This window comes from Hippoglossus stenolepis, chromosome 13 (genome assembly GCF_022539355.2).
Source record: "Hippoglossus stenolepis isolate QCI-W04-F060 chromosome 13, HSTE1.2, whole genome shotgun sequence".
Classification (NCBI taxonomy): Eukaryota; Metazoa; Chordata; class Actinopteri; order Pleuronectiformes; family Pleuronectidae; genus Hippoglossus; species Hippoglossus stenolepis.
In genome coordinates, this window is record NC_061495.1 from 14525061 (window position 1) to 14552965 (window position 27905).

Below are 27905 nucleotides of genomic sequence, written 5' to 3' on the forward strand. Positions count from 1 at the left end.
ATTATGAGTTTATTTACAAAAAAATACATTTAAATTATATTATATTATATTAAAACATATTATATTATATCATATCATATCATATCATATCATATCATATCATATTATATTATATTATATTATATTATATTATATTATATTATATTATATTATATTATTGTTTAGCTCAGTGGTTTCCAACCAAGTAGCGGACATCCCCAAGAGGTCACAGGATAAATCTGGAGAGTTGTGAAATGATTCATAAGAGAGGGAAGAAAAAAATAAACCAAAGATCCAATGCCTAGACTATTCTGTCTAATCTTTGCATTTTTATCTTTTAAACATTTTTTGTTGAGTGTTACATCCGACAGTCATTCAAATTAGAGCCAATTTACAAGTTTAGATTGAAAATGTTCTCTTTGTTGCAGTTGCAAACAACAAACGACGAGGGGCTACAACATTGGCTCCAAGTCAAAAAAGTTTTCGGGAGCCTCTGACTTACTTAAATATTATTTTGTAAACTTATTATATTGTTTGATATAAAATCTAAATCTGAAAATGAACTACAGCTGTCAGGTCAGTGAACTATAAGATGTACAATATTTGCCTCTGAAGTGTGGTGGAGTTGAAGTAAAAGGCAGTAAAAGGTAAAATTGCATTACTCAAATAAAGAAAAAGGATGTCTCGTTTATATAAAAATATCTATACTAGTAGTACCGGCAATAAACAAATGTCAATTAAACAAATTTCTTGTTTGAGTATATTTTAATTACATTTTATACATTTTGTCTTTGCATTTTAAAGTCCTGTGCTGTATTTAATATGTTTGTTATTTTTTTCATTTAGTTTTCTTTTCACTCTATTTTTCATGTTGTATTTGGACAGATGTTTTTATATGCATGTCGGTTATAACATAATAAAAATCAGTCACTTTGTAATAAAATGTATAATTAATGTATCATCAATTCTCTTCACATATCACTGCATTAAAGCTGTAGCCTAGTATCTCTATACTGCTCATATCACATGACCATTAGATTTGATCAATGGGATTTCTGGGTGGGGACAGACTGGCTTCAAAATGTCACAAAAAACTCAAGTCCAGTAGGTGGAGCCCTGGGGTGCATTTTAAGTAGGCTACTGTAAACTGATATATTCACTAAACTCTAGCATTTCATCAGATTCACTGTGAGCAGTAAAGTCACAGTTTTTATTTTCCTCCAACAAACTTAAGTTTCTGCCAACTCAACGTTGTCTGTCTTTGTTTAGGCATATAGAGGATAAAGCAGCGAAGAACAAAATGAAGGCCTTTGTCTGGATGTGTTTTTGCCACAATACAAAAACATAAAAAATTGTTCTACAATATGCTATGAATAGGATAAATAATAATTAAAAAAAAAACAATTTAAAACAGTTTTTGCAGTGAATCATATTTTGAATGATGCACTTACTGTATATTATTTTAATTATTACACTGTCAAAATAATTAAATCATCTTAACTTCAATACTTTCATGTAATTATTTTATAGTCAAACCCAGAACTATGCTTGGGGATTAATTCTATTTACAGAAATGTCTTTCAGTACTACTTCAAAAATGCACACATCTCAGGATCTAACACAATCCTGGTGGCGTTACACGGAGGTGGTCGTGTTCACATGTTCCAGCTCTGTCCGCAGGGTGTCTTATGTGGAGGTCACACTGAGTTCAGTTTTTTTTTTCTTTTTCTTTCATTTCTGCTCATCAACCGGAGTTGAAAAGAGTCGCTGCCGAATTCAAGCCACGTTACTCCAGTACAAAAAGAGACGTCAAAGCAAATCTTGTCAGACACTGTATTTTGGCTCAGAGTGTGGGTCAGTGTGAGCGCTGTAAAACAAGACTGACACGTCTCTCTGCGGCGGTGCGGGCGCTTTCTTTTCACTGCAGCATTGTTCGAGCTTGTTCGAGCTTTAATGAGAGATCAGGTATAAATGAGTGTAAACAAGTGAACAGTGTATTCAATTATCGTCATACTGAGGCACAGTTTTAGTGTCTTAAAACGAGGAGGACGAATCACACGGGTCATCAAATAAAGTCACTTTTATTGTATCTTATCGGACAGAAATAAAATGTGGAAACTGTGATGCTGTGTTCTTCTGAAATTTCTACAGTAAAAAAAAAAAGTATGATCTCTTAATGCTGACCTGTATTAGAGCATTTGCATATGAATGAGCCGACACATTTCAAATTAAAATGTCTACGTTAAACTGTGAACTACTCTTATCTGATCAATCCAAGTGCATTTTCCTTACAAAACAATGTCAAGCAAACATTTGTGTTATACAAGTGGCATAGAAAGACATTTTTTAGAGAGACAACTTTGTCTCCTCAAGGTGCTATGAATTAAACAAGATTTCAAGAACCTGACATTTACCTTATAACACAACCTGTCACTTGTGTTTAAAGATTTATCACTGCCCATAAAAAACACAGGAATGGAAAACATGAAATGTGATCTTTGAAATAAAAGCAAAATCTCCACAGAGTAAAAACCGTAAGCAAACCCTTGAAACCATCCAGCTGAGTAACGTACATGAATGTGCAAAGCAAAGAAATACAATTACAGATGCCTGTAAAACATTTCTTAAATAAGTCCAATTAATTTCAACATAGGCTTGATTTGGAATGTACACCGGGGGCAGTAAATGCATCGTGTTCGGCAGCTGTTCTTGTTTTTGCCAACATAAGGAATGTGGTCATCACAGTCAAAGAGGTGCAGGTAGTCTGGTGCTTTCTTTTGTTGGGGGGCACACAAAGAAAATCCAGCAGCAGGACAGGTTTTTTCGTCAGTTGTTGAAATCCGCCCCCTCTAGGTGATCTGGGATGGGCAGACCCGTGAGGATTGTCAAACACTTGTTCCACACATTGAACACGGGGCAAACCGGCTGAGCAAAGGCGATGTCGAACGTATACAAGTGCTGGGAGCTGATGGCATCGTGGAAAGACAGGGATCCAGAGTCGTAGTCCAACAGTATTCCGACACGCCGCAGGTGGGGCGAAGGCTCGATCGGCATCTCCTTGCAGTTGTGACGCACCACCCACGAGTTGTTGCAGCGAGACAGCACCCAGGACGCGGAGTTTTTGCCAATCCACTCCTGTTTTGGTGCCGACTTGTAAGCAATGCCCATTGCAAACCTGTGTAACAAGTGAAAGGTAGAAGATGTTGGTAAATACTGGTACGTTTCCGGCATCTTAAAGGAGAAAAAATGATGCCCCTATTTAGGTTCATAATTTGAATTTGGGTTGTTACTTGAAAATGTTTACAAGCTCCGATGTCCATAACTGTCAGCTCCTCTTTTAAGCCTCTTGTCTCTTTAAGCCTCTTGTTTCTTTAAGCCCCCCCCCCCACACACACACACACACACACATATAGAGTCCACTCTGCTCTGAATGGCTAGCAGGCCCACCTTGTCGTGATTGGTCAGACACTTCCTGTGTGTGTAGGAAATGTTTGCCTCCACTCTCACTTTATCTGGATTTGTAAGGGGATGTGTCCGATTAGCAAATACAGGGCATTGTAACGATGTCGTGTCACATCACAGTGATGCAGAATTATCGGCCAGGCCACTACTGAGGAGTTTCAGTTGCAGTGTTCTTTAACTTCTCAGACTTTTTATATACACATAAAATCTATATAACTCACTAGAAGAAAGAAAAACTGAAAAAGGTATGACATGTCTCCTTTAAATCCGAACCATTACTCATGATGAAATAAATAAAACTAAAGGTCTAAAGCCCTGGTAGCAGCTCCGTGTACTTGGGGACAGTGGTGCTTTTTTCTTAATCTGATGATGGTGCTTGAGGACATTTTAGGGGATCACCAAACTGAAAGAAATAAGTTGCTGAGATACTTTAGCCGGTAATTAAACCAACAAACCATCAGACATTAACAGCTACACACTGCGAGCATGGTCGAAAACAAGTTAATGTTTTTACCATGTGCTTCCTCCTATCAGAGCCTCCCAGTAGTGGCGGCCGCTGTCGATGTAGACGTTTCCTGTGACTCCGTAGCTGCTGTGGCTGGAGAAGCGGTCCTGACTGTGGCTCTTCTTGGACAATGTCTCGTCCCTCTCCACTGTCAGGTTGTCGTGGGACACCCTCAGCTTCCGGTGAGCGGACTTTGCGTCCAACTTGAAGGGCTGACCTTGAGAAGAAAATTAGGTTTTTAAAACACCGACGCATTATAGAATTCTCAGTGACACTTCTGGATGGTTACTGAACCTGACGCACTGTTTGTCTTGAGCTTCCCTGGTTCACTGCTGCGGCTTCCGGCCTGGTTTATGGCCTTCACTATGAAGATGTACTTGGTGCCACACTGGAGTCCGTGCACAGTGTAGTGATTCTGTTTGATGTTTGGTACGATCATCCAGCTATCAGCAGAGTTGCATAAACCTGCAGCACGCACACACACACACACACACACACACACACACACACACACACACACACACACACACACACACACACACAGAGAGAGAGAGAGAGAGCGTGACTCACTGACAAAGAACAAATCACACAAACTCTTGAATTAGTGCCTCTTTCAGGGTTTGAAATTAAGAAGTGCAGCTGCACTACAACAGCATTCAGCGCCCTCGATCTGTAGCTGCCATTTTGAATCATCAAATACAGTCGCATTACCGCTCATCCAAGTGTGCTTGAGCGCTGAGGCGGATGAGAATAAATTGTTTGATAAAGCATGCTGTGACCTTGTTAGAGGAATCAATTCAAACAGCCTGCTGCTCAATTCCACCCAGGGATAATATAGGGCATATGAAATACATCTGGAAGTAAATCTAGGCTGACTGGGATTCTTATTTTCCCCGTATAGTCACTGTAAATGTTGCAGTATATTTCTATATCATCTAATTACCCATTAGAGCCAGGACAGAGCTCTCCTCTCCTGCTGTTGCAAAACAATATTACGTTTGGATCCTGTAACATAGCCCCCAAACAATTTAAAGTCATTGAGTGAAATCCTTTTTCAAATCCCTCCATCATCCTTCCTGTTTTCCAACTCAAACATTATACCCTGCTCCCACCAGAGCGCCGCTTATAGAGACTTACTGACGACATTCGATTGGCTGGTGAAGATGGCGTACTGAAGTTCATACGACACGACAACGAACTCATCGTCTGATGTCCAGTGAACTGTGATCGTGTCGTACGAAGCTGTGCACAGCTCCTCGCGGATTGCTGGCGGGTCTGGAGCTGCGGTCGGAAAAACAAAAGGCAAAATGTTGCTTCTAAATTATGAATGGGAGCTGCGTGGATGCTATTCTGCACACAGCAGCATAAAGGTAACAAACAGGAAAATCTCAGAGACCTGTGGTGGTAAACGGCAGCATTCATTTGTGTTTTTAGCTTGACAAGTGTAATTAGGCAGTTCCTCTAGCTGTTATAGCTACAGCCCCCACGCAGAGTTAAATTCACGCTGCACAACGGGCGGCGAACTTAAAACAATCAAACCTGTTTCATTCAGCGGGAAAAAAAAAAATCTTAAATGCTGTCTGGCATTTTTAGATTCTGTTGTTTTTTTTGTCACTCGCTAAAAGGCACAATTAAAGCTGAAATATAAACTCCCTGCTTCTATCCACGCCAGAACTTTTTAATTGCATGAATCCATAATTGAAGGATAAGTTGGGGATAATTGTAATTGCACTGTTTTGATAAATGAACACAGAAAATCCTCTAAAATATTCAGGTGAACATAGATTTCCTGCCAAACCATAAAATAATCAATACAAATATCTGTGCTCACCACAAACCAACCACTTCCACTCACCTGTGAGGTAATCCAAGCTTTCCAGCATTTTCTTCTCCCTCGTGAAGTCCAGAGCAAAACTATCAAACGTGTCATTCAGATTGATTTCTGGTAACAGGATTTGAGAGGAGGCCGTTGCCATCGATACTCTGCAATAAAGAGGTACATACAAGACAGGTGTTTTAATCCTGTACATCCTCTATTGATGGCATTGCCTCTTTACCGTTCTCTCACCTCTCGCAGGTACTTTTGGCCGTCTGCAGGAAGCGAGTGTGGTCCGTCTCCTTCAGGGTTTGATCGGCTTGAGTGATGAGGGAGGAAGACCTCTCGATGCACTGCTTGCAGCTGGCTATCTGCTGGGCCAGCTTCCTCATTCGCAAAGACTGGGCAGAAAACAAGACATGTTGGTAAATAAAGAGCTTTGTAAATAAACCAATCAATGTATGACCATGGGGCACCAATCTGCTAGATGGTTGATTTGGTTTCACGTCGGCAATTATAAAATCCTTCTGGGCGAGAAACAGTTAGATTTTTCTGTTTTTTAAAAACCTACTCTGCTCGAGCAATGTATATATGAAACATCCCTTATAACACTTGTCACAGGAACCAGACCCCCCCCCCCCCCTTCCGTGCCTCCCTGCCTGAAAGCGACCTCACAACTTGACATGAGGCACGGGGTGAGGAAGGAAAGAGTCTTTCTCCAGGGACGGTCATCACAGGAAGCAGGGCTGATCTCAGTCTGACACTGAACACAGCACAGTGCCACCGCCGCTCTAATGGCATCTAACGGGGGGGGGGGAAGGAAGGGAAGAATTCAATTCGGCATCGCACGTATGGACACTGTGTCAGACGTACCCCAGAGCTGTGGGCTGATACTACACACAGCAAGAAAACAAAGCAATTCATGCTGCAGTCTGGTTAGTGTCTCAGTGCATGTATTTTATGTAGAGTAATACAATCAATCAAATAAACGAATTTTCCCAAACAGATGTCACCAGCAGCGGTCTGGGCATCAACGTCAGAAGAAGAGGAGATTTTAAATAGCTGTGATTTCAGAAAACTTTCTCTGAACTACTAGGACATTGTACATTTTCTCATGCAATCTAAACTACCCTGGGCAACAAATATACAAAGAAAGAAAAAAAGTATGTTAGGGAAGCACTAGTTTGCAATAGTTTGACTATTTAAGGACATACAGTATGTGTTTCCAATTTAAATGTATAAGAACATAATTTACTACTGTGAACTTGTAACACTCAGTAACACTCACTTACATGTACTATTCACATTACTTAGATTCTCTAAACTCTAATCATCAGGCAGCATTCCTGCATTTCCTATTGCAGACAGTTGGAATTAATGTACCGTGTTGGTGCTGTTTTTGTTAAATGTAAGAAATAAAGTCCCATTGTTTGGATTAAGAAAAGAAAAATGGAGCATTTGTTCGATGTTTGATTTTTATCATGCAAGAGAACATTTAGTCTTTGAGGATTCACCTTCAGAACAATGTAAAATGCTGTTAAAGGTGCAGGCCCACGAATGAGGTATAATTAATCTACAGTGGTTCATGTTGTTTATTGAAAAATGTCACTTTATCTCCCATAATTTAATTGCTCTACTTGCGCAAAGGACATTTGCATTTGCACAAGCAGGACAATGACATTACCCAATACGCTCTTCACTGGCATTTTTCAATATAAAACGTGAACAACTGCAGATTATAATCCAAGAATTGAAATGATGATTTGTAAAATGATAAATGTGTTATTGAATCTTACGTAACATACCCTTGCTTTGAAGGGTAACATTTTGAAGATGCAAGGTTTTACCCAGCAATGGTGATTTGTCACCACCGGATACAGAAAAACAACAGCGTGCTCGTGGTGTCTGAGTCGTGAGCTACTGTAGCCTGTCAGCCGCGTGGGGAGGCAAACTTATCGGGACACGCAAGGTGATACACAAACAAAGGTTATCGCGACGCAAAAAGGTGATGAACAGTACCTTCCCCTCCTTTATCTTGGTGGCTATGATTTGTCTCCGCTGCTGTATGATGTTAATCAGCAGCTCACACTCCTCAAGCAGCTTGTTCTCTTGTCGCGATGCATTTACCTGGACAGGACACGGGGCACGTAAAGATAAGAGACAGTCAGCACAGGGAGACCAATTCATTTGCTTTAAAAAAAATGTTATACTGCACATATCAATGTGTTGAATTCTTATAACATGCATTACTAACAGTGACATTAATTTGTAATTGGCAGGAAAACAACATGTCACGTCTTTGCATGTTGGGCCACAGTGCCAATCAGCTCACCTCGTTCATTAAGTGTTTTTACAGCAGCATGACCAAGTAAATGCAGCATATTACAACTGGATTTAATGTTGTGGCTGAGCAGTGTAAATATGTGGAGCGTCTTGCTGTGGAAACACTCAATTTGCAGCAAACCGCATGCATAATCACAGAAATTAATGATCTATTACCTAATGAGCAATTAATCTTGTTGACATGGTGAAAAGCCACTCTGAGGTACAGCAGTTCATCATGCAGGTGTTAATAATCGAGTTTTTCTTTTTCCTCCCCATGAAATGCCACACGCACACACACTCACACAAGCTCACGCACGTACACACACACACACACCTGAGAGAGAACAGATAAACAACCTCACCTCCACGTTTTGGCAGGTTTGGATAAGTTTGCCCATCAGACTTTCCAACTCACTGGTCCTCTTGATTAGATTGCTGAGGTTGGAATCCAGGGCTTGCTGCAAAAACAGAATTGAAAGAGGTATATTTCATTACACACTAAACCCGGCATAAAACTGTAAACAGCTGAATAAATCTTGGAGGAGAGCTAGGTGAATGGGAACATAAGGACCACGTCTGTAACGGGCACGGGAGAGGACGCGCAAGGCCCGCCACTGCATATGACTGGCCACATTCTGGGCTTTGATCGGCGTGGAGCGCCGCCTCCATCCCCAGGCCTCCCCATGTGCCAGAGATCCCATCATACTGCCTGCTGAGGCCACAGAGCTTAGCAGAGCATCTGCCAGTGATTTGGACAACTAAACCCCGGCTGTGTTAATCACTGACTCAGATCAGAGGCTTATGTTTCAAACTAAATCTCTCACTGTAATTGGGCAGCATGATTACTGTGTACGACGGTGGTGCAAAAGAATCCTCTGATATTGCAAGTAGAAGTATTCTTAAGCAAAAGATGTACGTGCAATCAATCATTTGAAGCAAAAGTGTGGTCCAACCGAAAGAAGAAAGAGTTTTTGCATCTGTGGACAAAAGAAATCCGTATATAAGCATTAGAAAACCTTGTTTTTCAACTGATATTAATAGATAAAAACAGGAGGAAAGGCTTGTTTTAATATTTGATGATATGTGAATTGATTCGAGATTTTAAATAATTCACGACTGATATGGATTTTTAAGTTGAAAGCACAACATATTTTGTAATTTCAAATATGGCCCCCGATTTTCTTTTGTCAGGAGAAAAAGTCAGAGAAGAGGAGAACAAAAAGATAAGAGAGGACTTCAAAGATCCAAAGCCCGGAGCAAATGGTTGTGAGACCTTGTTAAGCCTCGATGTTTCACATTGTGATTTTATAAGGCGTGTGCATCACCGCGTACTGAAATAGCAGAGGCCTTATTCTACTGCTCTCACTATACACTATGATTTATTCATACGGAAAGGAAAGTGATGAAAGCCATTTCAGACGCTGAGTCGCAGGTGAAGGTGAGGTGGGTTCAAAACTTTTAAAATTGAACATAACATATGGATCAAACTGATGCCGACCACGGAAGTCTACACTGTCTCTGTGAATGGATTATGACAAGTATCCCATACTGTGAGTAAAGATCATACAGAGAGAGAGGGAGAGAGAAGGAGAACAAAGCGTGGGAGACAAAGAGAGTCCTCTCTCCCTCTCTCTCTCATTGTGGTGTACTGGATTTCACAATGTGCTTAAAATACGGCTTCTCCTGCAACATTTATACTCCTCGTGTGTTTGGAGGGCTCTCTCTAATGGAAGTCTCTTTCCTAAAACCATTTAGGGCTGATGAGAGGAAAGAATAGCGGCTTCCTTTTGTGAATGTGAGTGCTTCTGGTCCCACAACTTTGCTTTGGCCAGTCTCTCTTCCTTCCTCTCGCCGTCCTGACAGGTCACCATCAGGACCTGATGGTTTATCCTGTGTCAACATCAGAAACCTCATCCATTGTCAAAGGTTGTTACACTATCCTGTGAGCTGCACAGGCCCTCAGACTCATTTGTACATTTTTTACTTAAATGGAGGGCAGTTTAGTTTCTCATTGAATTTCACAAATACAAAAACAAAGAGGTGCACTGTGCATTAGTTGTTTATAGTCATGAATTAAAGGTAAAATTGTAACAATTCTTTAGAGGCAAGAAGAGTTAATCTTCTGATATTTTGTTGTACAAATATCACTGATGCATGCAGGTATTCAAACTTTATTTCCATTATATTTAACTTTAATTTTACAGGATAAACATGCAGACAGTAAATTTAACTTGTTTAATTTCTTATCTCAAGCTCTACATGTTTGGTTGTATTTGTGTTTTCTTATTATTTATAGTTATTTAGGGTTAACCTGTAAAATATCTCAACTACATTGCCATTCATGAGGGCTTGATAATAACATCTTAGGAATTTTTGCTGCTTTTTTATATGAATATGTATCGGCTGATAAATCGGTATCAGAAATTTGTTACTCCTTAATAACGGTATCGGCACCACCAGTGAAAAATCCATATTGGCCCGGCTCTAATTGTGGTAGATAAAGACGATTCAGCAAGAATCCTAAAGTGTAATCAAATGATCGATACTGAATAAGATCTTGACACATACAGTTTAGAAGAACTGAAAAAGGCCAAGTGGATCATTTGAGAACCCTCATGATATTTTGTTTTTTGTTCTTGTCAAGGACTTTTTTTATTATTATTATAAGATGTTGACTTTCTTTGGTTTTTCAGGAGCTTTTCAGGAACGTTTGGGTTAGTTTATGTGAGATTAAATGAAAAATTCACTGATATATAGGTTTGGATTTAAGAGACTAGTGATGAGAAACAATCTTTTAAAAATTATTCTTTAAGTAAGATTCAATTTCTATTTGAATGACTATAACTACATATATTAGATATTTTAATGTGTCAGCATTGTAGTTCAGTGATCGGCGATGCTGAGCATGAATTTGATTCCTGGTGCTTTATGTGTTTCTTCCCACAGTCAGACTTCAACTTGCTTGTTAGTGTTTTTATAATTTGCATTATATAAATAATGGATGATGGACAGATAATAACACATGCCAGACCCAGGGTCATATAATACTGAGGCACGCATGTGCTCTCATACACAGACGCACACTCAAGCCTTTACAATGTCACACTATCCCATTGTGAGGGACTGGCAGAGAAATGTGAGGCAGTAGTGGCTGTAAACATGTGTTTGGAAAAACCAACAACTATAAACAAACTCAGCTGCACGCCACCTGGGTTCTGCCCTGCGTGCCGTGAGAAAAAAACGATTTCTCTCTAAAGATGGAAATTCGTTTTTCCTCTGTCACTTGAGGCTTCTAGCAATGCAGCTAACTACACATAATATACAGTAAGGGTAAGCAAGACACAAAAACAAGTAAAGACATAGATTAGTAGCAGGATATGTCTTGTTGTAAAAGTGACATTGAGCAACTAAAGAGGAGAAGAGAAAAACAACGATAGCTATTAGATGGACTCTATTCATCTCAGTCTGTCCAATACACTACTGTCTTTTATAACTTGGAGAATGTGTTTGTTAAAAAAGAAAGAACGGTACATTAACTACAACATTGTGCATTTTCTGCATAAAGCAGAATGTAACCATTGTCACCTTAATAACCCCTTAAGGCTCATTTATGCTGCCATTACATACGGAAAAAGATATGTCCGTTTCAAACGATGTAACCGTCACTGCCCACATACTTCAATGCATCCTTTACGTTGGCATGATTGTGAAGCAATACATCCACTAGTGGGCAGCACAGAGTTAAGTGTTTCTGACGATAACAAATATGCCGACCGTGGAGGAGGTTGTGATAATGTAGCTCTTGAGAAATAGACAAAAATGTCTGTTTGCCACATGCTTTTAGTTTCCTACCAACTTGCGAAATCTCGCCTCAAAAAATTCCTCGCTTTTGAAAGATGTGCACAAATATGGATGGAATGAACGCAGAGCACGGACAAAAGACGGCGTCTATTTCTGTATAAGTGTCTAAAGTTGAGCATAAATGAGCCTTAAGGCTACAATACCATGTGCCTTTGTCATGTGACTCACCCGATGCATCAGGTGTCAAATGTATTTTGCTCCCATGTCACTCGTTCTTTTGGTTTAGGGTTTGGGTTAACCCCTAAACCAACCCTAACCCTTGTTCAAGGGTCAACTAAAACAACTGGAGCCCTTGAACAGTAGGATTCAGGTTTAGGTTGTTCCATAACATAACGTCTGTCCCTGAATGTGTAGTTAAAGAAATGATGCTGATCACCTGGTCCGTCTCCTGGTGTGAATGTTCACTCCCCACACAGAGAAAGCGGCCAGAAGATTTCTGCACAACGACAGCATGATCAGACAAAGGAGACAGGTTAAGACTGGTCCACCGACCCGACGCGCCAAAATGTAAAAGTGCAAAAGATTGGTTGTGTCCAAACTCGTGAGTCAGAGAAACAGGCACGACAGGGTTTCGGGTGTTACTTGGGATAAAGTAAACCTTCCCTCTGTGAGTCATGCGTGGACATGGTGGGTGTCTGACAGGAGGAGGGGCCCTCGTCTTTTCTTCATGCAAGTCTACTTCATGCAATTCTCGGGAAAAAACTTTAGGATGAACTTGAGGAAACTTTGAGCTAAAAAGCGCGATCCAGCTGAGTTCAATAGTACATAGACATTTTGAAGATTTGAAAAGAAATTGCCTCGCTTGCTTGCGGCCCGGCAGCGTGATTGCCTTGTCATGGTCATAAAATGATCCCAGGAGGTTGCTGGAGACCAACTGTGTTGTCAAACTGCTGACCCGATGAGTCGAAATCTCTTACAGGAGAAACTCATTCGGGGCTCCAATGGCAGGAATGCAGAGGCACCTTTTCATGCTCCAGCAAACAGCATCTTCTCATGTCTTATTGATGTCAGCCCATCTGCTGGAAGTGAGCGGTCCCACTTCGCATAAAACTGTGAGAGCAGTCTCCTGCATTGGGTGTCATTACATTGACAAGTGGCCAAGTGTCCGACGGCTTCCAACTCACTTCACTTCTATTTCAAGTTCTATTTATACGTGTTTAACACAAAGATATTTCTTATGAACACATTTGCTCTCAAAGGATAAAACTGCTTATATTCTAATATTCTCGTACTTTCGTTGTGGTAAACAAATCCCATGAAAAGACCAAATATAGAGATCTTTGAAAACAGGTCGTGAATATAATGTTTTCTGTTCTTTCAAAGGAATTTTTTTTTTAAATAAATTTGCTAGGCACTGTAGTTTTTAGCAAATGTGAATCAATCTGTTTTTTATGATCTGAGTTCGGAGAGGGGAGCAATATTCCAAGAAAAAAATATATAATTTCTGAGTTAAAAAATTATATTTTCCAAGAAAATAAAGTCATAATTGTTGAAGAAAAATCACACCACATGATTCTGCTTGCTGTGAATTATGCCTAATCAAATTATATTTTTTCGATCAGATTGAGCAATGGGGAAGTTCTCTCAAACTGTTCGGGCAGAATAACCACATTATTTTATAATTTTGGATTACACCTTGTTCCGTTCTCATATTTCCTGCCACCTCTTCCCTTGCCTCTTGTGTGTTGTTTTTCTACTTTCCTCTGTCCATGTTAGTGTGTGTGTGGTGGGCTGCACGTGACTTCCTAGTTCCTGTTTTTCCCTCCAGCTCACCTGCACCTCAGCCATGCTATCATCTACTCATACCTGAAGCTGCATATAAAGGCTGGTTAATCCCACAAGACTCGTCATGCTCTCTCGGGGGGGGAGACACACTACGGCTGCTTCTCTGTCCAGTCCAATGAAGATTTGTTATTCTGCTTGTTAATACCTCTTCTGCCTGTGCGCCGCATCGCCGGCCTCTCTCCGCGCTCAGCCTACCACGCTCTGTATGGATGCTTTGTCTGGACGCCTGCCTGCTCAGTTACCTGTCAGACTGGACTCTTACACCTTGAGCCTTTCCACTTTCATGCTGTTTATATAAAAAAAACACACATCTGCCTTTGTTTCAAGTCAAGCTTAATTCAAATTCCAAACACACGAGCATCCAGTCTTTCAAGAAATCCCATGAACCGTATCGCTTCGAATCGCAAGGTTGTTTCAACCCACCAGAGAACTACGGACGTCTTTGCATCTGTTCTAGCATTAAAGTTGCTGATGCACACAAGCTATCACCTCATCCATGTGCTCTCCAGGTTCCTCTCACGGGTCTGGTGAGTTGGCCCCGTAGGTGTGCGACTTTAAGTGTGAATAGTTGAGTTTCTCTGTGTGTCAGACCTGTGATAGACCGTCGATCTGTCTCGGCCGTACCCTGCCTCTCACCACAGCTGGTGAACCCTCTGTGACCCTCAAAGGATAAGCATATGGATGAATGGGTTTGGTATGCTAATGGTAAATTGAGGTAGAAATAGTAAACTAAGTGGGATTGACTGAAAATAAACTGCGGTGTTCATTTTCATTGAAGGAACGTGCCACCTAGTACAATAGCACAGTAAATGGAATACTAGAGGAGGCTTTGACTGCATAAATTTGTAAGAAAGATGTATGAACTGTTTATTTTGGTCTTTTCGTGGGATTTTTATAAAATATTACCACACAAGAACACTATTATAAAATCTAAAGGAAGTCCAATTTGGAGGGTTATTTGTTTGCTATGCGGCTGTAGATTTGTTTACTTACAATATACAATGTTTGACAGAGATGCAAATAATTTGCAACAACATTATTCAGTATTAACTTATTTGCATTTGCAAGGAAGATCACAGATGACAATGCATGTTTCGAGTTTCCACTATTTGCCGAGTTTCCTCGTCAATTATTCAATATCACAGATGCACAGTCAAAAACATAATAAAATCTATGCATGAAATGTAGGTTGTTAGAAATTAGAATTATAAGCAGAACATAATCGTCAAAACTTATTAACTGTGTGCACAGTGTGTGCACACATTTCTACATCAACAAGCTCAAACATCAGCTTATATCTTTTACAAAATGGAAATTCAACAAATTAGCAATAGCTGTCTGGCTGTCGTACTGTGATACTGAATAAACTGCGAGGTGGAGTTGAACAAGTGTTTCTCGGGGCTAAAATTAGTAGGAACAGTTTCTCTGTGAATCGTAGATCATTGAGCATTCCTCAAGCTACACGTCACGTCTTACCTTGAGTTTGTCGTATCGGTCGCCGAGGGCTGCCACTTGGTGGTCTCGGTGTCGGCCAACCAGCTTACACAATGCACAGATCAACTGCTCATCTGTCACACAGTACATGTTGACCTTCTCGTCCTCGTGCTCCAGACACATAAGCCCCCGCAGATGGGAATCCAGCAAGGGCTCAATTAGACGGTGGCCCGTGAAGGGCTTCTTGTTGGGGTGGGTGGCCTTAAGACACTCGTCACAGTACGACACCTCACAAGTGACGCAGGTCTTCACGGCGTCCTGTGGAGGGTCCTGCTCGCAGAATTGACACTGCACCCGGGCACTGGGAGAGGTCATGGCTTTGCTGGTGGGGACGACTCGCTCGCGCCGGGTCTCGTTCGGAGAGTTAGGTCCACTTAGAGAAGCTTTCTGGTAGCGGTCGATGATGTTCTGTAACGTAACGTTGCGCTTGAGTCCCTCTAGGCCCCTCTGGTTGAGGGTGATGACATAGCGACACGTAGGGCACTGGAAGGCGCTGATTGACTGAATTGGCTCGCTGGGGGTGCAGTGAGACACCAGGATGCGGTGGGCGCAGTTGAAACAAAGGCTGTGAGCGCAGGGCAAGAGCAGCGGGTCCTCGAAGAGCTCCAGACAGATTGGGCAGGTCAGCTCAGACTCCAGTGTTTCCATCTTCAGGCGAAACAAAGAGGGGTTGTCTGCGAAATCCAGGGAAGCTGATCAGCTATCTGCAAAGATGACAGGGAAACAAATCAGAAGTGATTGGAATGAAAAGAGTTCAACTGTGGAAGTTGTTTGGCCTCAGTAGAGCGGAGTATTAGTCCCCCCCTTAGAAAATAAATAGACAACTAATTTTCTGACAAATAACCAGAAGATTTGTTTGTTTCAGCTTCTCCATTGGGAAGATTTTAGACTTTCATTTTGGCTACAAGCTATGTGAAGACGTAACCTTTGTTTTCGGAAAATCTTATCATTATTAGGCATTTTTTAAAATTTTCTTAAAATCTTAATAGTAAATACGAAATTAATTGATCAACAAAGCAATCATCAGATGAACCTAAGAAAAAAATGGTTCTCATAGCCCAATGTCCAGGTTTAGACAAGCGTCCTTGAAATTTTTTTTTTCAAAAATTTGAAAAAAAACAACATGCATCTTTTGTGTATATTATTAAGTGCTTGTAAACATTTACATAATATTTAAATTCCTATCCTATTTGATTTCCAATGTCAAATATGGATATCAATATGATCTGAGTAGATATATAAGATATCTGATTATTGAAATGAAGCAAATTGGAAAATTAAACCGAGTAGGCTGCAGTGTTTGCATATGATGTGTACATACATGACAGACTTGTGTATGCTCTATTTGGCCGAACTTACAACTTTTAAGAATGCCGCAGCGGCTCATTTCAATTTGGCACAGGAACAGTCTAGCTTGTCCCCATGTGTTCCACTCTCTACTGTATAGTTCGCAGGCCTGTGAGGACTGACAGCTCAGCCAAGCAGAAGTCTATTGGCCTGCTTGCTGATGGCTGGGGCTCCACACTATCACAGACACTAAGCCTTTGTTCCCGGCCGGTCAGACACCCCAGCTGCGAGTGGACACACTGTGCTCACAGCGTCGCTCTATGCGAAACCCTCTACCTCCACTCATTATGTGCGAAGAAGGCAAAAGCTCATTATCAGGAGAGTCCGACACAAGTAGCTTTTTTGAAGTTTTGAGGATAGAGCAATTACCTCTGAGCCACAGACCTGGGTCTGTTCCTTGCCATTCTATTCAAATCTCCACAGACATCATCCTACGGCACTGTACAAAACAAGAGGCGATTGTTGCACTTGTCTCTGGAGGCTGTGATGCATCTGTGGGCCTTTGTTTCCTGTGCAAGTTTGTTTTTTAAAAAAGAAATGTCTAAAAGTTCTGAGAGGAGTACGGTCTTAAATCAAATATGTTAAACATCATGCCTCTTGACATATATATCATTTTAACGTTTGTATTTAAACATTCATCCTCTTTCATATTTCAGATCATTTCATGAACTCTGCTCACAAGTAACTCCCGAAATCCAACTGTGACACATGAAACTTCAGGTTTCAAGGTTTCACTCTGAAACCCGAGACAACTTCAAATCATTTTCAGCAAGAGCTCCCAGCAACAACATAGCGGCCCCTGTGGTTCTGCAGGTCTCGTCAAACAGGTTGAGTTGTCAGTTCAGCCCGGCAGACCTGAATACTGAAAACTGACTAAAGAGCTTTGTGTTGCGAACACAATGCAAAGACGCTTATCCTCTGATGTCATCACCAAGTTACAGAAACAGCTTGTAAAATAACACTGAGCCCCGAGTCAAGTATGCACTCCACAAAAGCTCTTCCATTCATACACAGTTTACTTTACCCACCGATGGATCTCGCCCCATTTTGCTCTTCCGAGACATTTCTGCTGAAGGAAAACTTCTGACCTGAATCATGAAAATATATTTATGACAACAAACGCAGCAGCCGTTGGCCCCAGCATGCTGCGGAGAGTGGCGTCCAGATGGCTCCAGTCTTCGCAGCCCCCCTAGTAATCCTGCAGCCGAGCTGTCATTAAAGCAAGAGATTGAGCAAGCGGTAAAGCAAGCACAACAGGAAAAGTTGCCCGACAATTCCAGGAAAGCCAGCTCCACCTACAGCTGGAGCTCTGGCCAGTACTGGAAGGAGAGAGAGAGAGAGAGAGAGAGAGAGAGAGAGAGAGAGAGAGAGAGAGAGAGAGAGAGTGAGTGCAGACAGAAGTGAGAGGGACTGAGCAAGAGAGAGAGAGGGAGAGGGAGAGAGTAGGAGATAGAGCGAGAGAGGCAGAGAGAGAGAGAGAGAGAGAGAGAGAGAGAGAGAGAGAGAGAGAGAGGCGGGTCAAATCATCAAATAAGCAGAGGCTGCAGGATTATGCAGAGCCCCAGACAGTGTCCTCACAGGCAGGTTAGTGTCCTCTCAGCCTGGCCCATTTAGAAACACAAAGCGTTTCAGGTTTCAATGTGCGATCATCCCTCTGCTTCTAGACACACAATGCTGTGGAAGAGTGGATTGGAACTTTTCTTGGGTTTTGCCTCTGGGGATTTAGAGAGAAAGGCTGAAGACACAAACGTGGATGAGAGGCAGCGGGACTCAACCGTAACGTGGGAAAAAAGAGAATTGGGGGCGAAGTGGAAGCACGTTTATGACATCACCTGATGTTGTCTGTCCCTCCAGAGGCTTATGAAGTGCAATACACATCATGGGTGTTTTAAAATCATAAACCTCTGCAGGCTTTAAAGGTTCAGTGTGTAGAATTTAGTGACATCTAGTGGTGGAGTTGCATGTTGCAGCTGAATACCCCTCACTTCACCCTCCCCTTCCAAACATGAGAACCTGTGGTAGCCTTCAGTTGTCATAAAAACTCAAGAGGAGTTTAGTTTGTCCAGTTTGGTCTAATGTAAGAAACATGGCGGCCGCCGTAGAGAGGACCCGCTCCTGATGTTTATATAAAGTATTTAAATATAAAAGGTCCCATTCTAGGGTAAAGAAAACTTGCTTGATGAAACACACAAGGAAACATCACAAGGATTATTTTATATTCAATTTCTGCCAATAATCCCTTTCACCCAAATCTTACACACTGAACCTCTCTGCCTAACAATCAGAACAAAATCCCCATTCAGCCTCCTGACAGCTGAAGGACACTGAGCATCCACTCTGACGGACGTGTCCACAAATAAAGACAGACTCTGCACAACATCATCTGCTGCATCCTCGCCTGCCCCAGTTGGCCCTTGTGTGGGGATCGCAGAGGAACCATCTGCTGACCATGTGTGTCTATTTCCAGACACCCCCCCGCTGTGCTGCGTTTGAGTTCTCCTGTCATTCAAAGGCATCTCCTGAGTGACTATCCTTTTTTCCCGAAAGACAGATACGCACTGTTAATATTAAAGGCACTCTTCAGACAAAGCGATGGGGATGAGCTCTGGAGATGCCGATGTGACTGGAATAACCCAGGTTTCCTCTGTATGATCTACTACTGGGATGGAATTTTCTGATGATGACATCGGTGAGGGAACTGTGTAACTTTTTTTTTTTTTTTCCAAGGAGAACCATAAGAGAAGATTTACAAGAATGGCATTCCGTAGAGCTCATACCTCTACCAAGGCTGAGCAGTTCCCTTAAACAAAAGCATGCTAGGCCAAATTACATGCACTCATAGATATCAGTCGAATATGCCAGATTTTTTTCATCAAGATCCATGAAGATCCAAAATCTCACAATGGTAAAGACAGTCATAAAATAAAAACCCTAGATCCGTCCCCATGCCGAGATCCATGCCAAATTTGAAAGTTTGCGTAATCTTCTAAAAACCAATAAACATCCCGACAGACTGAGGTGAAAACATAACCTCCGTGTCAGCTGAGTTTGTGCTGCAGCTGCTGCTGTTTCATGTACAGAACAAATGTCTATGCAATACTAAACTTTAAATGCAGGACCAAGTAAAAATGGAGTGGGTGAAGTTTCATAACTTTATATACGCCTACCAGTGTTCGGTGTGTGTGCTGTTTTAAGTTCACTATTCTTACACTGCTCCAAAAGTTGAGAAAGCATCAGATATAACAACCAATCGGATTCATATAGTTCAGTTCACTCAACAACAACAAATTAACTTTAAGACAAGGACATGACAAAAACTCAATAAGAGTATATAATAACCAAGATCATATATAAAATCATAGTTTCCTATCACAAAAACGATAATACATCTATATACCACTAAAGCCAGATTAGTTTATGTGTTTCACAGCAGAATCATGATGCTAAAAGCATCAGCAGGTATGACAGGTGTGATACACCGGCACTTTGTCAAATGATGATGAACTCGAGCAGGAACGTAACATTCTGAGTTTTACTTGATGAGGGAATAATGGGTCATTTAGAGATGAAACAATTACAATGTCTCAGATAGGAAGACAATTTCCCGCTCAAGCACTTTCTAATCCCTTTGGTCATGGTTTTTTATCAGCCTTAATCACAGCTCCGAAGCGCGTATTTAGCGACTGAGGGAGTGCGATTGCTCTTTGTCTTCTTTCCCGGGGCAGACACCTAACATATTTATCTGTAATCCTGTCTTCACAGCATAGCTGTGACCAATGCGTGGCCTGTTGCTGCTCCCTTTAAAATGCAGCCAGCTCAGCAGCGGCGCGCTCAGGCCTAATGTGATTTACAGCTGGAGCAGCACGGGCCAAATGATTAGACTGACAAATGTACCTGGTCTGCAGCTGCACACATTACTGAGATTAACTGTGCAAGGTTCCTGGCCACGACCAAAACCCTTTATTATTGCTATTTAAACGATTATGGACGGAAAGTTAATTACAAATCCAAACATTTGGTCCAGTGAATTTTTTTAATCTGTCAAACAGGATCACATGGGAGATAATGACAGTGCCAGAGGAAGTTTTCACTCTGCACTGAAGTGGGAAACTCGTGTTAAACACAGACTGCAAATAAAGATGGACCACGTGTTTCCACTTCCTCTCACGATACAGAAACGAAGCTGAAACATCCTGGATACGAATGCAGCCATCTTGCAGCCTGAATCTGTGCAGTCGCATTTAGAGGGGATCCAGGGATGAAGCTGAGGCAGAATGTACCTGTCGATACATGAGCTCGACCAATCACGAGTCAGTCTCAGCTGTCAATCCTGACCTCTCACCCCGTTTTCCTGACATCAGATAACGAATTAAAACCAAACTTATTAGAAAAATTAACACTTGAACATCAGTGTGATAAGAACTACTTAAAATGACAGAGACCATCTTTGAGAAAAATAATTTATCCTGTACTCTGACCTTTAATTATAGTCCATGTCCTATCCATTAAACCAGAAGAGGAATACTGTAGACAGCCACCAGATGGCGATCGAGATGGTCTGGCTTTACTTGAGGGAGCTGCTTTAAATACAGTCTATGGATCTGAATCAGATAAGTAAAATATGTTGCTGTTTATCTAGTGTTTGTCATTTGTTCTCTGCTCATAAAAGAATTTTAAAACTAGAAGTCATTTCCTCTCTCAGAAGCAAAATGCAAATATTTAAACTTATATTAATTAACAATGTGACAAGTATTGTGATGATTATTGATACTTACTGATATAAAATAGTTTATCTTGATATAACTGTCGGCCATATTTCCCAGCCCCGGACTCAAGTCTTCCTTCACATTAACAGGATGTTTTATCTCCACATGAAGAAAGGTCTGTAATGTTTGTAGCTGCTGTGTGTCTCACAGACTGAGACGTGGAAACGAGTTCTAAAGGTCAGTTCAACTTTCTCTCTGTGTGTTTTCTGTCTGTGCAGGTCATGGTGGTCAGCAGCACAAACTGCACCCAGCTCTCATTTCCTCTCTGCGGCTTGGCAGGTGGCATCAGCGGGAAAACACCGTCTCCTCCCCACAACCACAGGAGCTCCACAGAAAGTCAGTCACTCTCCAAACATGGCGGCTGCAGCCTGCTGCTGCTGTAAAGTCCATTTTTACAAAAAGACTCGTCTCACGCCGAGCCCTGACCTATGAGGAAGGAGCGTTTATCATGAAACGACTGACTGACACAGTGAGGTTATAAAGCCGGAGGGAAAACATTCACAGAGCGACATCTTGTGGCAGATGTGTGACACACAGCAAATGCCTTAAGTATTAATTTAATTTAATTAAAATTTGTATGCTCTTCTAATCTGTAACCGTTTTATTATTAGTAGGTATATATTATTATATTATATTATATTGTTTTATCTTATATGATATAATATCATTTTTTGTTTTATGTTGTTTTCTACTGTTCTTTCTATTTTTATAATTTCTATTTAATTATTATCTTTTGAGTTTTTTCTTATCTGTAACATTTTTTCAATTCAGTTCTATTCTACTCTATTTTTCAAATATTTTTTAATCCAATTCTCTACTATGTTTTCTATTAAATTTTTCATTTCTAACGTGTAAAGCACCTTGCAACTGTATATATATAATAAACGTTATTGGTAGTAACTACCCTGAGCGGTGACAAAGTACCTTTAACTCTAAATAGGTTTCAAATGTATTAAATTCCAACAATACATTATTTTATATTCCTTCCAGTACCACAAGTTCAAAAAACCAGACAGTAACAACATTACTATTCACAAACTCCCCCTCCAGTTAATCTCAGTTAACCCTTCACTTAAAATCAATGCCGTGTGTTGTTTTCTCTACTGAGACCTCTAAATGTGCTGCCATGGTGACAGCTTAATATCTATTTGTCACGGCAGCAATCAGAAGCCTGGGTGGGAAGATGTCTAGCATTCCTCCTCACCAGAACAAGATAAGTTACTAATTAATAAGGGATCCGACAACAGACCCCAACTGCAACGTCCCACTTTTTACCATCCGTTATCTCCCTGTAACAAGACTCCTGTGTGCTTTTATGTGTGTCGGCCTGTCACAAACTGGGGCCAGATTTATTACCGCGGCACATATGGATGTTGAACGGGGAGAAACGTCTGTATCTTTTTATCTTATCCGCGAAGCAAATGTTGTGTTGCTGCCAGATTATGGATAAAAGGCTGGTTTTTGTCTCCCTCGGTGCTTCGGCTGATCCTTTTAAGTTTGAGTAGAGGTAATAAATATACTTTTATGATGAAACAAGAGGAGGAATGTGACTGTAAATTCAGGAATAACCGGATTACCCTAACCAAAATACATTCTTTCAGCCAGAGCCCACGTAGAAAAGTATATTTCAGGAAACTGCAGACAAACTGAATTTGAATCTCTCTTCAGTGCTATTTAAAAATGTCAAAATTCCCCTTGGCCTCCTCACTTAGTCACCTTATCCCTTAAGGATTACCCACAGTTGAAAACATGCAGGAATCTGTGATCACAACAAGGCCGAACAGACTCAGCACTTGTACAGAAAACTGCTGCCTGGAAACTTGTAAATATGTGATGACTCAGTGTTTAGGCAGCAACACACAGAGGCACAGCAACATAAAGTAAAGAACAGACTGAATTAAAAGTGACCCTGTGACTTACCCGCCACATGATTACATCCATTAACAGGCAGCGGAGGAAAAGAACCACCTTCAAACGCCAGTGTAGATTATTTGGGGGTCTCTGCACAGATCATCCACTGCAGAGGTCAGAGCTCGGATCAATGAGTGACTGGTCTCTGCTGCTCCATGTGAGGCACTGACCCTCTAACCCGGTTCTCTGCGTCTGCTGCCTGTCAGCAGGGGGATCGAAACTTTCCACCCCTTTTCCCTTCCTCTCACTGAGAACTGTACCTAACTCATCCACCAACGCAGTGGGCTGCAAATTGTTGCATTAGCCAATCGTGGGAGAGGGGCAGGACTTCTCCAGTGGTTTGGTCTATCACACAGTGCTATCAGAGCATGGAGTCCTGCCATAACGCTCATTAAAAAGAAAACTTTCATCCTCAAATAAACATGTTCGAAAAGGCTGAGTTGCACACCACAAAAACAACCCGTGGATAAAAAAACACATTTCTGTGCAAAGTTTGGTGAGATGACATTCACAGATAATATCGACCACGACTGCTTTGCCTTTCCTATCAACAAACGTGGTCTGGATCATTGCTGTTGGACACATGTTTCATACTTGAGGTGAGTTCAAAATACACTCAAATGAATCTGGAATAAAATACTTGAAACATTGTGACACTTGTGTGAGACACTGTCTTTTCTCGTGAATGTTGTAAGACGTGTTATTTTGTTGATGCATGTTCAACAGGTTTTTTTTGGGGTATTTTTTTCCTCTCTCTTGTCGAGGGCTAAGGACACAGGATGTTGCCCTGGGAAGTAAAATGTGATTCATGAAAATGGGCTATACAAATAAAATGTCTTTGATGATTGATTGATTGACTTATTGAATGTAAACGCAAAAAGATCTCCAGAGCAAATTCCAACTAGGATAAACAGAGGTAAATTCAGAGACCTTTCATTGTTTCCCACACAACAACCATGTCTTTAAGCAGTTGGTTGGTCCAGATGTTGATCAAGAAAACCGCACTAACTCGACAACTTAAGTTCTTATCAGTGATCCCAGCCTTTAGTTTTCTCATGGAAACACATTCACGGAAAACATGAACACGCAGGAATGTGCTGCGGCTCAGACAGCTGACTTACAGAGAGCAGCAAGTTGCCTCAGATTCGTGACATCTGTTCAGCAGTCTTCAGCTACATGGAAAATGTTCCCCAACATGTGCTGGCTGACACACTTGGCATCCAAACAACGGCGATGCTGATCACATAATGAGGTACCATCGATTTCCTCGGCTCTGTGTCTGAGAACACGCTCGCTGTGAAACTGTTGAGGTCTGAGGTTTGTAGTTGGAGGCGTCTTTTACCTGAGAAGACCTTGTCAGCCACGTCAAATCAGCGTTGTTGATACAGTAACTCTGTGTAAAGCAAATGTTTTTGTTATGCGGTAAAACCGGCGCACACGAGACACGGATTGATTTGGAATAGCAGCGACTCCGGGCGCCTGCCAGGAGTTCTTGTGTTGCAGTTTCGCCTGCAGGGTTCAATAAAGTATGAAGGCGAAAGGTGAGAGCAATGAAAACAACTTAGATTGTAAAGTATGAGAGGGCAGATAAAGACCTGAAGAGTCACATAAACACACTGGTATCTTGGTGATTCCATGACACCCAGTGCAAAATACAATAGGAGCCTCAGTATGTGCATAATGTGCTAAGTAATTGATTTCAAAATGTCAAAAATCTGCGTGGAGAAAAGTGCACGCATGGATACAGCAATGCACATTTATTCAAGTGCACCAAAACTTTCTCAAGTCCAAAGTCGACTTTAAAGTGTCCCCCACTGGAATTACAGATCATCCCTTACCTCTCGGTCTGTTAGTCAGTCAGTCAGCCGGTCCATAGTCCAGGTGACGAACAGCAATAAAGCCCGGGAAGAGATTTCTCTGAATACACTGGCTTTCCTCAGAAGCCTCCCCTCAGCTCCTGCTTTCTGTCTGGGCTCTGCTGCTTCATCTGTCTCACCGTTTATCTCTGAAAGTCCCTTCACACAGTTTCTTCTCCTCCTCTAATCCTCTCTAAAGGAAGCCCAAACTGCTCCAAATGCTTCAACCCCGGCGCAGACTTCTCAGGCTTTCTCCCTCGCTTTGTATTATTTTGTTGGCTGGGATCATTAACTTACTCCCATGAGAACATAGGGAGGTAAATAACCCCCCTCCCTCCTTCCTGTGGGATGCTGTCAATCACGTCTGATGATGAGGCGGCGAGGGGGGTGGGTGCTTTCAGCCACACGAGGAGGCGCTCCTGATTGGTCACCGGGGAGCAGAGGTGCCCTGCATGACAAATGGGAGCGACGGGGATGGATGGGCCTGTCGAGATGCTCAGCTGAGGTTACGTGAACCTGTATAATAGACTTTTTAATGCAGCGCGCTCATTTACATGTCATTCAAGAGGAAAATAAAGCCGCGGAAATGAGTGAGTAATCAAACGCTGGCGTCGCAAAGGTCTCGTTAACGCAGGGGAACCTAAGAAGGAGCCATTTACGTTGTAACATGATTAACTGCAGGTGAACGCCGGGGTCAACGTGGAGAATCACAAGCACTTTAAATGGCTCTTTGGTACAGTCTGGACACTCGCTGGGGAGACTGGGAGAGCGGCGCAAAGCTTCCGTTGCCATGACAGTGTGGCGAAAGCAGCGATGCATCTTGGCACTCGAGCCAGATGCCACTCTAATCTTTTCACTGGCAAACCTTCCGCTCGCTCTTCACAGCCTCAGTTTGTTCCTCAGTCAAGCCCACTGCTGTCTGTCACTCTTTCCGACGTCCCCTGCCAATCTAAAGACGGCTGCGTTTTGTCGGGGAAAAAGACACATATTGTGACATTGTTAGCAGGACATTGTTAGCGGGACCTGAGAGGGGGTCACTCTACTCCCACTGACCACAACTCCCCTCTTAAGGCCCACAAGCCAGGAGAGGCAACGGTCGATTCAAGCACGGCCTCTTGTGTGAGTTATTCTGCCCACGTCACTAACACACTAATGGATTTGTAAACAGCACAGCACAAATCAATTTCCCGTGTAAAACACACAGACAGCGATGCTACATTATCCTCACACCGCTAATCAGATGTGCGCCGCAGATTCGGTAATTTACAGCGGCAAAGGGAATCTGGACGAGTAAGTATTTGCAGCGCCGCCCAAGGCCTCGCAGCGCCCCGCAACGGGATAATGACCTCGCCACTTCACACGTTCACATCAAGATTCATTTCACTGCAATAAGACGCCATAAAACCCATGATATTTACATGGATTGTGGAGTAATGGTGACATTTGAGGCCAGTGTTTTTTTTTTTTGAAAGGTGAAAATGGTTTACTGCTCCAGGATCCATCCAAACTCGCATCCCCTCTCTGAACTGTAAGAAGCATTAAGTGTAAAAAAAAAAATGTCTCCCTCTGTTTTAGACATCCCTAAAAACTTGTCTGGGCTGTGGTCTGAGTGTCTGTCCCCACCTCGCCCACTGGAAACCCAAATCCAGGCTAACACACAAAGTCTCTGTCTGCAGAAATTGACGAAAATACCAGCTGAACTTCCAGCACTCCAAACAAATATCATGCACAGTTTATAAATCCAAATATTTGACATCTTCGACAAAAGAGAAACTGAATGTTCCAGCATAGCAATTAATAGGACATAAAGTCATGATTTAATCCAGTCCAGATGTTGGGAGGCTGACAATAACAGTTATATGTTGTGTTAATGTATTTGTATAAGTGACAATCAAGATGTTTATGTTCTAGGTTTAATCCCTGCAAAATTACTTCTGGAAATTATAGAAAAAAACATCTTGGATTATGCTGTACATATATTCCCTTATCAATAAGTAACAGCACTGTTGAAATAATTATTCAAAACAAATGAATATTCATCCCCACTAAATAAGGCCATTTGCTGCCTGAGGCGGTTCTCTCAGTGGCGGCTGGCACATCAAGCTGTATTAATTGGGAAAAGACCTGAAAAGGGCCAGAAAAGGCCTCCTGAAGGAGAAGATAAGAAGTTGGAACAAAATAGGCTGTGAAATATGATGATGGGGGAGAAAAAGGAAACAGGATTTCTCCCAGGGAGCAGACTAGCAGACATTTGTAAGCTTCATCATTCTGTTAGAGGGTTTATTCCTCACCTTGCTGCAGCAGCCATTAGAAAGTGCACTGAACAAAGGAGTCCTTCAATATAAATGTAATCTGAGGCGTTCAAAATCGACGTTACGCAGAAAAGAGAGAAAGAGGAGACACATCTGATCAGCAGAAGGATAAACTCCAGCAGATATTGCTGACTGAATCCAATCATTGCAACTTTTCCAATGACACAGCAGCCATAAAAAATAAGCTGAATAAGCCTGACTTACGTGCTATTGTCCGGGGTGATCCTCTAAAGCCCAGGAAGATGCAACTCCCTCTGATGCCTCTTTCTCTTTCAGTTGCACATGGGCGGAAGACAAAACAAAACATGCAGTAGCATCCTGGCTACACTCGTCTCCTTCCACACTCCCTCCCTCATGGCTAGAGCTCCCCAACCCTACCCCGCCCCGCCCTGCCCGAGCCCTGAGTTCACGCAAGCGTAAAACATGTCCAGGAAGCATCACTTGCACTGGGCCATCTCATGGATGCTGTGTCCATTAAGACTCAGG

General features: G+C 41.8%; 1 protein-coding gene across 6 annotated transcripts in view; it reads right to left on the reverse strand.

Annotated features, from left to right (window-relative positions):
- Positions 1-2044: 2044 nt before the first annotated feature.
- Positions 2045-27905, reverse strand: part of mid1 (midline 1) — a 29965-nt gene continuing 4104 nt past the window's right edge. The window contains exons 1-11 of one of the 6 annotated variants that reach the window (XM_035174007.2): positions 27624-27755; positions 15210-15931; positions 12325-12384; positions 8450-8545; positions 7782-7889; positions 6015-6163; positions 5802-5929; positions 5084-5227; positions 4250-4411; positions 3956-4163; positions 2045-3154 (exon numbers count right to left, since the gene is read on the reverse strand). In XM_035174007.2, the coding sequence (XP_035029898.1) occupies positions 2806-3154; positions 3956-4163; positions 4250-4411; positions 5084-5227; positions 5802-5929; positions 6015-6163; positions 7782-7889; positions 8450-8545; positions 12325-12384; positions 15210-15875 (2070 nt within the window). In that variant the 5' untranslated portion in view covers positions 15876-15931; positions 27624-27755 and the 3' untranslated portion in view covers positions 2045-2805. Of the gene's footprint in view, positions 3155-3955; positions 4164-4249; positions 4412-5083; positions 5228-5801; positions 5930-6014; positions 6164-7781; positions 7890-8449; positions 8546-12324; positions 12385-15209; positions 15932-17602; positions 17908-23260; positions 23510-25089; positions 25214-27623; positions 27756-27905 lie in introns of those variants that run through there. The other 5 variants (XM_035174008.2, XM_035174005.2, XM_035174004.2 and 2 more) reach the window with 5 other exon arrangements.